Consider the following 16,931-nt stretch of genomic DNA (forward strand, 5'->3'; position numbering starts at 1 on the left):
GAATGTTAGACCACACCATTGCAAGTATAAATGTTATATACAGAGTTTGCATATGGGGTTATGTGTCAGCTGATCTCATGGCATACCAAGTCATTGTACTTCCGTTTCCTCCCGATCAGGCCGCTGAACACTATCCAACCAGTCTGCAGCCACATCAGGATTGTCAAAAAACCAGGCCTTCCCATCAAGTTCCACCTGGAGGCGAGCGGGAAACATCATGGCGTACCTCATACCTCTGTCTCTCAGTTTTTTCTTAATCAACAAGAACCTCTGTCTTTGCTTCTGCACCACCTGAGTGAAGTCTGGGAAGAACAGGAGAGTCGCATTCTTGAATTCCAGAGGATCCGCCGCATGAGCCGACTGCAGGATAGCGTCCCTGTCACTGAAGTTAAGGACTCAAGCGATTATCGGTCTAGGGATAGCCCCAACACGGGGCCTACCACCCGGAACCCTATGTGCTCGCTCCACCGTAAAAAACGTACTAAGACCCTTAGGTTTAAGATGATTAAGGATGAGGTTCTCCACAAACAGGTCAGTTGCCTGCCCCTCCGCCTTCTCCGGTACTCCCAGGATGCGGACGTTATTACGTCAAGCGCGCCCTTCATATCCATCAAGCCGACGATCCATAGATTCCCTAGAGGACCTATGATCATGCACCTGCTGCTGCAGCTGGTTCACATCATCGATAAGGTTAGTTGTTTTAACCTCCAACACTTTAACCTTCTCATTTGCCTTTGAGAGATCCGCCCTAATCAAACCCATTTCAAGCGAGACAGTACCCAGCTTGGTATCGAGAGTCTCCATCTGTTTTTGTCGCCATCCTGCCCCGATTTAGGCATCCCACGTCACAATCCACAATCAATTGTAAAATTGCCCAGTACCACACCGGGCCCAGCCAGAGAATCAGGAGCCCTTCGCCCCCCCCACCCCCCCGGAGGAGCCACGAATCAGGGACCAAGAGCGGGCTTATCAGTAGCCCCAAACACCAAGGAAAGGATCATTACAGGTCCAGACGGGGCACAACACGGCCCTACCAGCCAGCAGCCAGAAGATAGTAAAGGACAGTCAGGCTTGAAGTCACACCCCATCCAGGCCTTTCTGCAGACTCCCAGGCCCAGCGTTATCCCCTCAGGCCCCCCGGAGCACCGGTGAACCCACCACCAATTCGCTCCCCACCGTGAATTCACAGCTCACCCAAGGGGGACAGGAGTGCTCCGCCCCCCCCGCCCCCCGTTGGAGGTCCGAGCGGGCCGCGTGTTGGGCGTCGTCCGGGGCCCCCGCCGAGACCCTTCAGGCCGAGTCCCCGCCGGGCGTCAGAATCTAGCATCGGCTGTAAGATGCGGGCGGGCGAGTCAATAAGGCCCCCGGGCCCGGAATCCGTGATCAGGCCGCTCCAGCACAGTTGTCAGGCACCCCCCGTGGCTCCGGGTGCGGGGGGGGGGCAGAGTTACCAACAAGGCACAAGCGTTAAAGTGGCACACGACCCTCGCAGCCTCGACCCAGCCGGCCCGGGTCCGTCGCGGCGGCCTCTGTTGACTCGCTATGGCCGGGGGTCGCGGGAACTCGAGGCCCTGGCGTCCGGCAGCTGCAGGCCGCGAAATGGAGAGCGGTGCAGCGCGGCCGCCAGGGCACGTACAAGGACCGGGACGGTCCCAACAGGCTCCGCTGAAGTTCCCCCACCCGAAAATCGGGTCTGGGTTCAGGATGATGTGCAGGATATCGAGTCAGGGAAAGGAGGGCGGCCGGAGCTGGTCTTCACGCGTCCATCTTGGGCGCTGGCTCGGCTCCTCCTCCCTAGAGTGAGTCTTGAATCCCCAAGAGGTACCTCCCCAGGTCCTGGATTCTTGGCTGGCATCAGAATACACGCCTGTTGAAGAAAATGAGAAATCCTAAAGTTTTTGGCTCTTCTCATGAGCAAATGGACCCCTGCACACTGAGACTCTGCAGCCTACGAAGTCCGCCAACGTTAACCTTCGGTGAACCCTTCGCTCTACAGTGACTGCCTTCATTAACAAGAGATCTGCATTTCACGTGACAGCAAAGGCAGCCCATGGTGACGGCCAACACAAAGCTTCAACAAAGACGCATGCAATGCCAAAACAGATCTTGGTGCTACAGCATGGAATGTCCGTTGTGCCAGGCCTGCTTGTTGGGCTACAGCAAAGACCATCCTCAAAGTTCTCACTGCTCCTTAGGGCCTCCAACGCAAACTGAGCTCTTTGTTTTGGAATTTAAGAATGTAACTACAGTGGGACTTTTCCATGGTCTAAGCACTTTGCGCTTTAAGGTGCTATACCTACATAAACGTTTTAAATTCAGTATCTCCAGTTCTATTGATATGGTTTTTGTCTTTTTGGTCTCGAATTATTTATTAAAATGTTCTCTCTTTTTCGAAATTGTTTTGAGATTTTTTTTGTACTGTTTGTGTGTTGCATAAATACTCTAAGTTAAGCCTCATTGCTTTTGCACCAAGCTACCAGAGAGGTAAGCACGGGTTAATTTAGTGACTTTTGTTGTATAACCTGACAAGGATTCTGGTTGTTGCTCAAGTAGGGTTTTTACTCTCCTCAACCAATAAGACAATTATTGACAATATGGAAGGTATTTTTTATTTTTTCTCACTACAAAAACCAAATCAACGGACGGTGGAGCATACTAAATATCTGCCACATTTAAAAGTGCCCCCCTTGACGAGTCTGCACAAATTAAATATTCTAAAGAGCAAGCTAAGAATCTGCCAAATTTGATGTAAACTAGCCAAACAGTGCTGAAGTTTTGGGCAAATCAAAAACTTGGTAACTGTCAAGATATCTCTAAAATGTAATATCTTCATGCCCAACTCCTATTTTCAATGCAGATTTTTCCAAAACTACTGAATGGATTTACATCAAACCACCAAAAGCCCAATTCTTGAGTAAAGTTCTAACTTTGTGGCTGGTTTGTTGTAAATCTATTTAGCTGCTTTTTTATCAAAAAGCAAAGTCCCCTATCAAATCAATTAAAACGGGAAATCATGCTTTTGGGAACACAACTTTTTTGTGGCCTCCCCACTTCATGCATCTGTGCAAAACGTACTGTGATTGACCCATAGAATGAACTTTAAATAAAAAAAGATTTGTGCAGTGACAAAATTATCAAGGAAAAAAATGTCAAGAGGTACGCCAATCTAGTCGGAGCGGAGGATTAGACTTTCCGTCATAATCAAATGGATCCAGATCAAACGTGAATCCAGATTGCTTTTGATTGTCCACAACAGCTGTGCCCCATGTCTCGCCTGAACCACTGCAAAAACCACTCAGCATCTCCATTACTACTTACAGTGGTTCAGGGGCACTTTCTTCTGGGAGCCATAACATCTTTCCCTGAGACGAGGCAGGTTTCCCACTCCCATTGCTTTTGGGTGACCAAGAAGGGATATCATCTGTTTCTCATTCAAGATCTTCAACCCCTCAATAGGTTCTGCTCAGACCATTTCCCCACATTGTGCAGGCAGCTGTGGCATCCCTCCTTTTTATTCAAAGTTTCAGCCCCATTCGCAGGGAGCTTGGCTTTCTTAGTGTGTATGGTGGCAGTTTGTTCATTTTCCTTGCTGGCGTCCTGCATGGTGGCTCTTCAAGCGCAGGGGCTTACAATTACTTGGGGGCGGACTGCACATGCCCGTTGATGAATAGCAGGCAGAGGCTCCATCATGCACACTCAGGAGTGCTCCACCTCTAAATCCGGTTGAAGAGCTGTCAGTTTGGTAAGGCAGGAGGCTGCCAATTGGATGTGACTGCATTCATGGAGGAGCTCTAGCTCTGCCAAACTCTAAATGACCTCCCCAAGTGCTTACTAGAGTTCTGAGGCCTGTAATTTGCCACAGGTATATCATGTGTGTACACTATTTGCATATTGCATTAGGTGGATCCGAAAACATGCTGCAGCATTACTGCTGAATGCCACAAAGGCCTTCAGCTCAATAAAGTGGTCCTATTTGTTCCCCCTTCTTTATAATTATTCCATTCACATCCTGTGCTCTAGCCAAGCAGTGTGTATTAAACTAAACCGGACTTTCTCTTATCCCATAGAGATAAGGTAGGGAACAACCAGGGATGCTCCCTATCCCCCCTCCTTTTTGTACTTTTGCTTGAACCCCTGCCCTTCAAACGGTGGCAGCACTACTCCCACTGTGCTTTACAATTCCTATCACAACCAATACTAATTTCCCTATATGCAGACGGTATGATTCTGTATATCTACGATCTTGTGACAAACCTTGCGTACATTTCTTAGGGAGGCCACAAGATGCGGATGCGGGGACCATTGTAAACTGGTCCAAGTCGGTGATAGCCCTTTTGACAGCACCCCAAACTTCACATCCGACTTCTCATTGGAGTGAGTCCTCAGTTAAATACTTTAGAATATAGATCTGTAGGGACAAAGAAACCATAATAAGAGAGAAGTATGAGAAGGCGATTTGGAGGAGTAAAGAGAACACTGAGTCAAGCTCACATTATAAGTGCTGGCGTGGTTCATTAAGCTGTGCATCCTTAAGTTAGAGATCTGTACTAAGATGGTATGCTTCTGGACCTACACACATTCATTTCATCCTCTGACTGCTCACTTCTGGGTATGTTTTCGTATCATTGTTTAAGGGCCACATCCAAGGCAATCGTGCCTTGCTTCCCGCAGGAACCTTCGCCTCTCCTTCCTTTTGAAATAGTGATTAAGACCACCTCACCAGGGAGGTTTGCAGCCATCATATATGCAGTTACTGCCTCCGAATGCTCCCATTTGGGGGGCGAGGTCGAAAAGTAAAATGGAAAACTATGTTGCATACTGCAAACCGGATAAAGATTGTCAATTTTGCTGCACGCTAACATAATTATTGGTACCAAGTAGCATTCTCTGCATGATACATTTCGCATGCTTACATGCTTTATTATCACACTCCACTTTGCTGGTACAGAATGAGCCTGACCACCCAATCCCACTTCACAAGATGCGGAATAGGTGAGGCTAATTGTGTTTACCCCAGTATTGGAACTTTCATAGATTCCCATGCTTTGTATCATTCCCCATCGTCGGAATGGGAGTCTCGGTAACAAAAATACCATAGCTGTAGGTACAAAAGACAATGGAAAAAGGCCTAGGCCTCATTACCTTTTGTAGCATATCACCCTCTTTGTGCAAAAGAGACCAAACTTTGGCCTCAGCCAATCAGAAGTGCCTCACCACTTAGAACCTTCCTGAAGGATCCTCAGAGCCTCAGATTTTCTACCGCACGTTGTGCTAGGGAGTCTCCTTTGAGCTCTGCTCAACTTCTACTCTTCTAAAGGATTTCTTCAGGTTTTTTCTACAGGATTTTCTTCAGAATCTTTCAGATTCTCTTCAGGATTGTTGCTGCCTTCCAGGATGTCGGAAATTGAGAAGAAAAATGCGCTTTTCAAGCCTTGTTCCTCTTGTGCAAGAAAAGGCTTTTTGTGGAGGATAAGCATAAGGACTGCATTTATTGCCTCTATCCTGACCACCAGGCGGCTGCCTGTTCAATCTGTCGCACTTTTTCTGCCAAGACCCTCCGGGACCGTGAGGGTAGGCTCCTGACATGGCTGCAAAAGCTTAAATCAAGGAAGGATACTGTCTCCAGTGACAGTGAGGATGCTGGATCGATGGCTTCTACTAGAAGGTCATTGAAAAGGGGTAGGGGTTTCCCTTCTACTTCTGTGGGAAGATCTTCTAAGGCCTCAAAAAAGACCCCCAGTGAGTCTGAGAGCCCAGGTCCCAGCAAATCTCCTCACGAAGTGTAAAGGAGAGGGATGGACCTTCTACGCAGTCTACAGGTGCGAAGACTTCCACAGCCTTCAAAACACCTTCATGCCAATCTTCTGAGAGGACTTCTAAGCCCTCGACGACGAAGACGTCGACAGCGGGAGGCCCGTCGACTAGAACATCGAAGGCTCCGTCGACTGGAGGTTCGTCGACGTCGAGACCGTCGACGGCGGAGTCCTCACCGTCGACGGAGAAACTAAAGACGCCGACGACGAAGGTACCAGCTTTACAGGTGTCGACAAAGGAGCCGTCGACGTTTGAAAGCCCCGTCGACGCCCAAAGTCCAGTCGACGACGAAGGCCCCGTCGACGTCGAAGACTCAGTCGACGACGAACGCCCCGTCGACGTCGAAGGCCCCGTCGACGTCGAAGGCCCCGTCGACGTCGAAGGCCCCGCCGACGACGAAAGCTCCGTCGACGACGAAAGCCCCGTCGACGACTATGACAACGGTGTCGACGACGAGAGTCCCGTCGACGGCGATGACGACGGTGTCGACGACTGCGGTCTCGTCGACGAGGGCGTCGACGACTACTACAGTGACTATGACGACGGCTGGTGTGTCGACAGTTTCGTCGTCGACGACGTCCACGACCCCTATCTCGACGGCGTATATACAACCGTCGACTACGGAACCCACGATCTTGTCCACAGAAAAGCGAATCACCATTTCTGTGACGCGGGTCACGCCGGAGATGACCTCTCCAAGGACAGTGTCCCCTCTGTTACCAACAATGCTCCTTCAAGAGGGACAATCAGAGGAAAATGACCAAGATGCATATAGCTATGCCAATAGTCCTTCACAACTATTTGTCAAATGCCAGGACACTGACCCAGAGGGCGAATACACCCACGAGGAACATGGTCATAGTCAACAGCAACAGCAGCAAACTGACCAGGAAATGGTTTCAGTGCCAACATCTTTCCTGCAGGATCTACATAGGATGCTACAGGACTATAAGTCTAAGGCCAGTAGACCTTTGCCAAATACATCAACGCCTGCTACACCTTCAAGGGTTCAGGCGTCATTGGTGCCACCTACTTTCTCGGCTCCAACCTCTCCACAGCCTCAAGCAGCCGTTCCTCAGGATTCCTCTGGATTACCAGGATCACATGATGTTGATGAATCCTTGGATGAGGATCAGCAGTCGGATCACGTCTCTAATCCCGACAGGGAATATGAGATGAGTACGTTATTGACAATCCCGCATCACCAAATCCGGACCCGGCGGACTCCCCGCCAGCGGATATTGGAGGTTTCCATCAGCTAATGGAGAGAGCGGCGGCAAGATTTAAGTTAGCAATGCCTAAAGTCACCACAGATTGTTTCTTATATGACTTTAAGGAACCCTTTCGAAAAACTGCCAGGTCTATTCCAATCGTGGATCACCTATGGAAAGAGGGCATAAAGACCATGACACACCCGGCGACGGTGGTGCCGGTGCTACCGCGTCTCGAAAAAAAAGTACAAAGCGACCGATGATGCCCCAGCGGCCTTGACAGGTCATCCAAGACCGGACTCTGTGATCTCGCAGGTAGCGCAGAGAAAATCGCGCAACCCTTCAGCACCGCTGACAACTCCTCCGGACAAGGAAGGACGGAGGTTAGATAACGTGGGAAAAAGATTCTCAGCGATGGCAAGTTTGCTGGTGCGAGCAGCTAATGCCTTAGCGATCCTGGGTAGGTACGACCGTCAACTCTGGTGCGATGTCGCCCCGTACCTTGACCAGCTGCTTCCTGAATCTATGTCGGAGGCAAAGAAGGTTTTGCAGGAGGGAGAAGCGACGTCGATGGAAATCCTCGATTGTGCAATGGATATTGCGACTACTGCATTTCGTTCGCTGGCTGGAGCAGCAGTGCTCCGTCGCCAAGGGTGGCTTAAAGCTACTTGGTTCCGACCTGAGGTCCAGAATAAAGTATTGGATCTCCCCTTTGATGGAGAAGCTCTATTCGGCAAACTCATTGACGACACCCTGCAAGATATTAAAAAAGACACAGAGACCGCTAAGTCTTTAGGAACACTTCAGTACAGGAAGTCTCCCTTCAAGGGCTCCAGAGGCAGGGGTGGTACTTATAGATGATCCTTCCAACAACAACGTTATTCCAACACAGGATCCAGTTCCCAGCAACACCGCCAATCTTACCAGCAGCGGCAGGGCCAGTCTTCCAACTACTCCAGGCCTTACGGTAAAGGAAAGCAGGGGGCGCGAGGACGAGATTCGTCCAAGCGCCAATAGCGGCCTCCTGGCTCTTCCTACTGGACCCTCCTCCAGGAAGTCATCAGTTGGAGGCAGGGTCAACAAATACCTTCACAACTGGTCCCTAATAACATCGGACCGTTGGGTGCTCAACATCATTCGGAAAGGGCATACCTTAGAGTTCACTCAAGTTCCGCCACCCAACCCCCCGGCAGCCACTCCTTCAAAACGCCAGCGTCTCCTTCGGCTCGAAGTTCAACAAATGCTCCGAAAAGGGGCGATAGAGCCAGTTCCATCGAACCAAAGAGGCCAGGGATTTTATTCCAGGTTCTTCCTGGTGAAGAAAACGCTCGACAAGTGGCGCCCCATTTTAGACCTCAGGGGGCTAAACACCTATCTCATTTCTCTGTCCTTCAGGATGGTATCCCTCCAGGACATCTTGAAGCTAATCAACCCGGGGTATTACATGGCCACACTCGATCTCGAAGATGCCTATTTTCACGTTCCGATTCACCCAGCGCACAGAAGGTTTCTGCTATTCACAGTAGCCAAGAGCCATTACCAATTCAGGGTTTTACCCTTTGGACTCCGCTCAGCCCCAAGAATATTCACGAAAGTGCTGGCTCCAGTAGCAGCTTTCCTGCGGAGGCACAAGTTTCAAGTCTTCCCCTATCTGGACGACTGGTTACTGAAAGCTCCGTCCAGAGAGGCAGCGCTACAAGCGGTTCAAGCATGTACCAATTTATTCCAAAACCTGGGTCTCACTCTAAACGACGAGAAATCTTGCCAGATCCCGTCCAGAAGAGCCCGGTTTCTGGGAGCCATCTTGGACTCAAGGCTTTCACGAGCATTTCCTACTCTGGAAAGGAGGCAAAAATTACAGACGATGGCCCAAGACTTACAAACAAAAAAGTCTCTTTCAGTTCGCCGCTACAAGTCTCTGCTGGGAGTAATATCATCGTGTATTCCACTGATCCCTCATTGCAGACTGAGAATGCGTCCCTTGCAGGAACAACTGGACAATCAATGGCGGCAAGTCCACGGTTCCTTCGACGACAGAGTGGCTATCACTCCGGAGATGAAGAATGCGGCCCTATGGTGGACAGACCAAGACAACTTGTCCCAAGGCCTATCCTTCGCAAGCGACCCGTCTCCACAAGTGATAACGACGGACGCGTTGTTGGAGGGTTGGGGAGCAGTGCTGCAGGACCTACATGTCAGTGGTCATTGGTCACCCCAGGAAAAACGCCTCCACATCAACCTGTTAGAACTCAGGGCGATACGTCTGGCTCTGCAAGCGTTTCTTCCTCGCCTGGAAGGTTCACAAGTGCTTATCAGGACGGACAACACCACGGCCATGCACTATGTGAACAAGGAAGGAGGGACCAGATCGCGCCCATTGTCACAAGAGGCCCAGCAGGTTTGGGAATGGGCGATCCGACACAAAATGTCTCTGATGGCAGAACACTTGCCTGGCGTCCTCAACGAAAACGCAGACAGACTGAGCAGGTCATCCTCGGTCAGCCACGAATGGGAGTTGAATCAGGAAGTCTTGGAACAAGTCTTCAGCCGGTGGGGAAGACCGGACATCGACCTGTTTGCCACCCCGACCAACAAGAAATGCCGGTCTTACGCAAGCAGGCTTCCCCATCCAAATTCTCTGGGAAATGCCCTTTCGATAGCCTGGTCGAAGACATTTGTCTACGCTTTTCCTCCCATTCCTCTGATACCACGGCTAATCAGGAAACTCAAGGTGGAACCCTGCAGGATGATCCTGATAGCCCCGGCTTGGCCGAGGCAGTTCTGGTTCACGGAGCTCCATCTGTTGTCGATTGCTCCTCCCTTACCTCTACAAATTCTGCCGGATCTTCTCACGATGTCCGAAGGACAGATTTTGCATCCAGACCCTCAGTCGTTACACCTGACTGCATGGCTCCTGAGCAGCGAGAATTTATGAACCTGCCATTATCAAAGGAGGTTAGAGAAGTTTTGTCCCAAGCAAGGGCCCCTTCAACTAACAAAACTTACCGCCTTAAGTGGAAAAGATTCTGTTGTTGGTGTCGACAGCAACACATTGATCCATTCAATTCCAAACCTCATCAGATCCTCCCTTACCTACTGTCCTTGGCCAAGTCTGGTCTAGCCCATTCATCAATTAAGGTCCATTTGGCTGCTTTGTCACGATTCAGAAGGACAGAATCTGGGCCTTCATTATGGTCTTCGAGAATAATCAAACAATTTCTTAAGGGCCTGTTCAGGGTCTATCCACCGGTGAGACCGCCTCCTCCAACATGGCATTTGAATCTGGTCCTTTCTCAGCTCATGAAGGACCCTTTTGAACCAGTCCATCGTTCTGACATCAAATACCTTTCGTGGAAATTGGCTCTTCTCCTCGCTCTCACGTCGGCTCGGCGTGTAGGGGAGTTACAGGCCTTGACCATTCAAGAACCTTTCCTTCAATTCAAGAGGAACACTGTCATCATGAGGACTAACCCTAGGTTCATGCCAAAGGTTCCCTCGGATTTCCATTTGAATGAACCGGTCATTCTGAAAACATTTTTTCCTCAGCCTTCCACACCAGCGGAAAAAGCATTGCATTCGTTGGATGTGCAACGATGCTTGAAGTTTTACTTACAACGTACTAAGGATTTTCGAAAATCTACTCAACTGTTTGTGACCTTCGGGGGACCGAGTAAAGGCCTTCCACTATCCAAACAGGGTGTTTCAGGGTGGATCACAAGCGCTATATTACATTGTCACAGGACTGCTGGTAAACCTCTGACTGGAAAGATACAAGCGCATTTCACAAGATCTGTGGCTTCCTCCACAGCACTCTTCGCAGGGGTGCAAATTAAGGATATCTGCAGAGCTGCAACCTGGAGCAGCGTCCACACCTTTACCAAGCACTACTGCTTGGAATCTCTGCAACAGGAGGATGCATCAGTAGGACAGGCTGTCCTGAGGAACCTCTTCCACTAATGGTGAGCTTTCCTTTCTTCCCACCTTCCATTTTTCACATTTTGTATCTAATGTCATATTCTCTACTGCTATTATTTACAATGCAAAATGTGATTATCTTGCTAACTGCTTACTACTCTGATACAAAGCATGGGAATCTATGAAAGTTCCAATACTGGGGTAAGAAAACAAGTTACTTACCTGTAACTTTAGTTCCCCAGTATTGGTAACTTTCATAGATTCCCATGCGCCCACCCACCTCCCCGGGGAAAGCTCAGCCTACAGCACAGATGGTGTCTCAGTACACAACGGCTACGAAAATCTGAGGCTCTGAGGTTCCTTCAGGAAGGTTCTAAGTGGTGAGGCACTTCTGATTGGCTGAGGCCAAAGTTTGGTCTCTTTTGCACAAAGAGGGTGATATGCTACAAAAGGTAATGAGGCCTAGGCCTTTTTCCATTGTCTTTTGTACCTACAGCTATGGTATTTTTGTTACCGAGACTCCCATTCCGACGACGGGGAATGATACAAAGCATGGGAATCTATGAAAGTTACCAATACTGGGGAACTAAAGTTACAGGTAAGTAACTTGTTTTCACACTTAGCATGGAGTTGTCCTCGCTCAAATGACTACTCAAGCCATGTATATGTGCAATACCTTTCAGATATGATTGGTTTATCTACACATGTTCTAAGGTAGTGCTCTTGGACTGGATGGTGGGAATGGAGAGAGTACACAGGAATCTGAATTCTCTGGCTCTTGTACTAACTAAGAGACTGATATCTAAATATTGAAAAGACAATGTGGCTTTCAGATCTAGTGTATTGCACTGAGCAGCTAGAAACGTCTGCGTAAGTTATCTGAGACCCTTTGACAGAGTACTTATTAAGAATGAGGTCAGATGACCATTCCCTACCCTCTGCATTGCAGACCATCTCCCTCGGAAGCCACGAGTGAGACGATACGACTAAACTGCACCTATGTCATTAATGCATGTGCTGCGTGTTTCTCGTGGTTAAACATGTACAGCTCTGTTGCAGAGTATCACTCAACCATTGAGGAGGATGTGGGACACTGTGTCGCTGAGGCTTCAATGAGAAAAGCTATGACTGGGCTTTTACCGACAATGTATGCAATGATAATATCATGTATTGAGCTATAACACTGAGATATGTTTGGTTATTCAATTTGTAGGCAATACAATCTAATACAATTATGATTTGCTACAGTTACAACTCAGTGGGGAAAATACACTATTTTATTAATGGAGTAGGAGCATTCAGGTCCATCGTCATTAATAAAAACCTTCTTCATCAATTTACTAATTTGCTCTTGGTAACCTTGAGGAAGTGATTGTAATTCTATTCATTTTACTCTAGAGCCTGCCACCACGAATTTGTCCTTTTGTGAACGAAAATGCATTTGACCTTTTCCTTGTCACAGCTGCTTTCTGATAGACTTCACAATCTAATTGCATTCTGACAAAAGTGGAGTAAATAAAAATTTTCAAAGCTTATGTTTCTTCTGTATTTCTAGTGCATGAGTTTCTAGCCTCTAAACACAAGATTTGTTTTCTGTCGCATTGTAGATACTGTCCCGGCGGTCCAGATTCCGATTTCGAATATTCAACGCAGTCCTACACTGGATATGAGGTACAGCAGTGCTTAGGAAGACATAGATTCTGCATTATTTGTTGACACCACATGGAAACAATTCTGCATGATGTGTGCTCACTTTTTACATTGGTTTTAGAGGACACAAACTGAATATTTTTAAGAGAATATCCTTGAAGAAAGATGGCTGTCTACAACAAAAATACCATAGCTTCTGTGAAGACTGGTGTTACGCAGAGAGATGTCGGGTACTCAGGAGAACTGGCCCATGATGTAATTGGTCTCTAAGAAAATTGGGCCATAAAACATTACCACTTACCATGTACATGCATTTTATTCAAATATATTGTTTGTGCAATTTTAATATCTAGATTTCTCGCATAGATTCAGCCAGCTTAGACCTACATTGGACACGCCTATTTTAGAGGCTCACTTGTGGAATAGAGCAAAATAAACAATTGATGGGCGGAATGCTGAACAATGTCAAACGTTCATCCCCAATACAGAGATCTGGGCCTAAATTCATCGTTTTTTTGCTCCCCATGCCATTCCGGTACAGACCCAGCCATGTAAATCAGTCTTGACCCTGCTCCCCATGGATTTAACCCAGATGTCTTGACTGGGGTGGATGTTTGATTTGTTTTGCGTTTTGTCTATCATTTGTGTGTCTTTTGCTGCACTTGTGTAATAGAGGCTAATAAAGCTACTGCCTTTCAGGCTGAGATGAAAAGAGGTAACAGGGGCATACTGGGAGCCACAATATATGCTATACCCAAAAGGTGCATCTTTGTAATTGAAATGAAAGCGGGATTTATATAGCGCATGGCTGCCCGAGAGCGTCCCAGTGCTGAGATTGCATATACAAAAGGACCACAAAAAGGAAGGGGGAACTTTATTGTGGGAAGAGGTGCGTTTTGAGTAGTTTCCGGAATTTCATGTAGTTGGGTTCGGCTCGAAGATGGATTGGTAGGGCGTTCCATAGAGTGGCAGCCGTGACCGAGAAGCTGCGTCCTCCAGTGCGGGCTTTTTTTACTCTGTGCACTGTGGCCAGGTTCCTTTGAGAGGAGCGGAGGGACCTGTTGGGTTTGTAAGGGTAAAGCATGGTCTTCAGCATAGGTGGGCCTAGATTTTGCAAGGCTCTGTGAGTGGTACATAGGGCCTTGAATATGACTCTTTCTCGGATCGGCAACCAATGAAGTGCCTTTAGTGCTGGTCTAGCCGATGATCTCCGGGGTGTTCCTGTCAGCATCCGAGCAGCGGCATTCTGTGTTCTTTGGAGAACATTAACAGTAGCTTCTGGAGCCGCCAGGAAGAGGGCATTGCTATAGTCTAACCTCGACAGTATTAAACCCTGGATAAGCAGTTTTTGTGAAAGTGCAGGGAGTAGTGGGAGAATCTTCCTGGCTGAGCGGAGTAGGCCAACACAGGTCCCGGCAGTTTTTTTAGCCTGTGTTTTCATGGATAGATCATGTTCTAGCCAGAAGCTTAAACTCTTGAGTTCCGTCTTGGGCTGAGGGAGGGGACCTAGGCATGAGGGCCACATGGCGGAAGGAAGAGGCGACATTTGATGTCCCAGCAGCATGAGCTCTGTTTTGGAGCCATTAAGCTTCAGCCTTGAGGTGGACATCCAATCATAGATTCCCTCGAAACAATCATGAAGGTTTTTTATCTTTTCACCTTCAAGGGAAAAGGACACAACCATTTGGGTGTCGTCAGCATATGTGACGGCTTTTATCCCAAAGGGGATGACCACATCCTCTAGGGGGGCCATGTAGGTGTTAAATAGTGTAGGGCTCAATGAAGAGCCCTGTGGAACCCCACACTGGAGGTGGAACGGGTCTGATCGTATATTCCCTTCACAGACCTGGAAGGTTCTGTCCTTCAGGAAAGATGAGAGTCAACTGAGTGCCTTGTCCCTCACTCCCAGGTTAAGTAGTCGCTGGATCAGGATCTTGTGGTCCACCGTGTCAAATGCATCGCTTAGATCCAGGAGGATCAGTAAAACCGATCCCCCTGAATCCAAGATGCATCTGGCTTCCTCGACTACTTTTACGAGGGCAGTCTCTGTCCCCTGTCCGGGGCGAAAACCTGTTTGTGATGGGCGAAGGAGATTGTTACTTTCAAGAAAGTTTGACAATTGCTGGTTGACTAGTTTCTCTGTAATCTTACTCATGCCTGGTAGGAGAGAGATTGGGCGCAGGTTAGAACAGTCTGAGTTGTCCTGGCCTGGTTTTTTTTGGAGGGCTTTAACAATCGCATGTTTCCAGTTTGGGGGGACTACTCCTTGACTAAGAGAGGCGTTGATGAGATTTGTTGCTAGGTGTGAAATGGTTGGTCCAATTTGTTTAAGGATACGGATGGGGGCTGGGTCAGTGGGTGAGCCGCTTTTCATACCTGAAAGCGTTTTAAGGAAGTCTTCGTTGGATAGTTGGTGAAAACTATCTAAAGTCAGGCCAGTAGTGGTGGGTACCCGTTCATCAGGGGGTTCATTCTCCATTACAGGTGGGAGGGTTTGTAAAATATTGGTGATTTTATTCTGAAAATAGGTTGCAATTTGGTTGCATCTGGAAACTGTGGGTTGCTCAGTGGAGGGTGGATTGGGGATTTTGAGTAAGTCTTTGACTATTTTATAAGTCTCTCTGGATGAATTAGATGCATTTTTTATTTTTTCATTGAAGAAGGATGCTTGTGCTGATTTTCGTGCTAATTTGTAGGTTCTCATTGCTTTTTTATATTCGTCTTTGATGATGGGGTCCCAGTTTTTCCTCCAGTTCCGCTCTTTGATTTTGCAGATTTTTCTAAGGTTCCTCAGTTCTTGAGAATACCATGGGGATTTGAAAGTAGTGCTTTTTTTCTATGTTTTTTTTGGGAGCAACTATATCAAGAGTAGATGTAAGCCATTTAGTGAAGTTTTCGTCTGCTTTTATGGGGTCAAGAAGAGCGAAGGGGGCAGAGCTAATCAGTTCTTGGGTCCAACGCTCAAATGAGAGTTTGGACCAGATTCTGTCATGTTCTCTTGATGATGAAGTTTGGGGGACGTTCGGGGTAATTTGCCAGGTAAAAGGGATGAGGAAATGATCCGACCATGGCAACGGGAGAGTTGGTTGTGTTTCTGTTTTAGACAGATTGGAAAAGATAGGGTCTAGAAGATGACCCTTGGTGTGGGTTGCCTCCGAATTTAAGAGATGTAAGTCAAGAGCTTTTAGTTCGGAGATAAGATCCCTTACAATGTTGTCTGAGCTGTCCTCAAAATGGAGATTTAAGTCTCCTAGCAGTAATTGCAGCATTGACCAGTTTGGACAAGTTCCCTAAAGAGCCGAGAGGTAGCCAAGGGGCATTGATACTCAATAGTCCTTTTCCTACTACGCACCAAGAAACTTGTGCCTTAGCCTGCCTTGAAGGCTTGCAATAGGAATTAGACTGCAATCTAGTGAGAACGGAGTAAATAATAACTCGAAGGCACACAATATTAAAGGTCTGAAAAGACCCCGTGAGATTTGAACTCCTGACCCTTGGGTTACCAAGTGCCTTCACAAAGAACAGGAGAATGCTACACTTCCGCATGCGTCTCTGTAGACCACAGCTCGCGCACTGGTCCTTTCCCTTTTAAAGAGAATAACCTGCGAGACACCAACCAATCATTCTCAGGATGCAGGGAGAGACTGGTCTTGTAGCTTCGTCTGCAAAGGCAACTCTATGCCTCAGATATGTGGGCACCAACTGAGAAGCCAGCTGTCCGCCACCCCAGGCAGCGGTGGGGCTGCATGCGCAGTACGTGGCCTCCCAGCCAAACCGAAGGGAGCTTCTCTGATGCACTACTGCTGGGGAGGATCCAGGCATGCGAGGAGTGAAGTGATGCTTAAAAGAAGCATTAGTGGTAGTAAACACAAAGCCACAGTACAATAATAATGGGGAGGGAAGGGAAAAAATGCACAAAAGCCACAGTATCTCCTAGAGGAACTTATCTTGCTGTACGAGGAGGAAAAAGGATTCGCGGAGGGAGCTATGGTAGTTATGGGGAGTGCGGACTCCTTATTGGCAGAGGTTTACAGCAAACAGTAGTGGGATTTGCAGTGTTGTTTCTCACTACTTCTTGTTGGCCATTGTGAGAATGCTGTTTAATAATGAAGCTTCTGGATGCTGAAGTAGTTCAATTAAAAGATGTTTATGCATAATCCTTGCCTCCTGTCATCATATGGAATTCATAGAGAGAAAACAATATGATAAGGCTAAGAGGAAGAAGTGCACCAAGTGCATTGGAAGATGCATAACCACCATGCAAAAGAAAGTGACGTTGGTGCATGTGTCCACACAAATAGTAAATCATCATCACAACTATTGTGCTTGGTCGAAGAGCCT

The 16,931-nt window shown here is 47.8% G+C and overlaps 1 protein-coding gene across 1 annotated transcript in view; it reads left to right on the plus strand.

Annotated features, from left to right (window-relative positions):
- Nucleotides 1-16,931, plus strand: part of ELP3 (elongator acetyltransferase complex subunit 3) — an 805,914-nt gene that overhangs the window by 83,510 nt on the left and 705,473 nt on the right. The window contains exon 5 of the mRNA XM_086928018.1: nucleotides 12,548-12,611. Coding sequence (XP_086784144.1) covers nucleotides 12,548-12,611 — 64 coding nt within the window. The remainder of the gene's footprint in view (nucleotides 1-12,547; nucleotides 12,612-16,931) is intronic.

Source organism: Lissotriton vulgaris, chromosome 6, assembly GCF_964263255.1.
Source record: "Lissotriton vulgaris chromosome 6, aLisVul1.2, whole genome shotgun sequence".
Taxonomy (NCBI): domain Eukaryota; kingdom Metazoa; phylum Chordata; class Amphibia; order Caudata; family Salamandridae; genus Lissotriton; species Lissotriton vulgaris.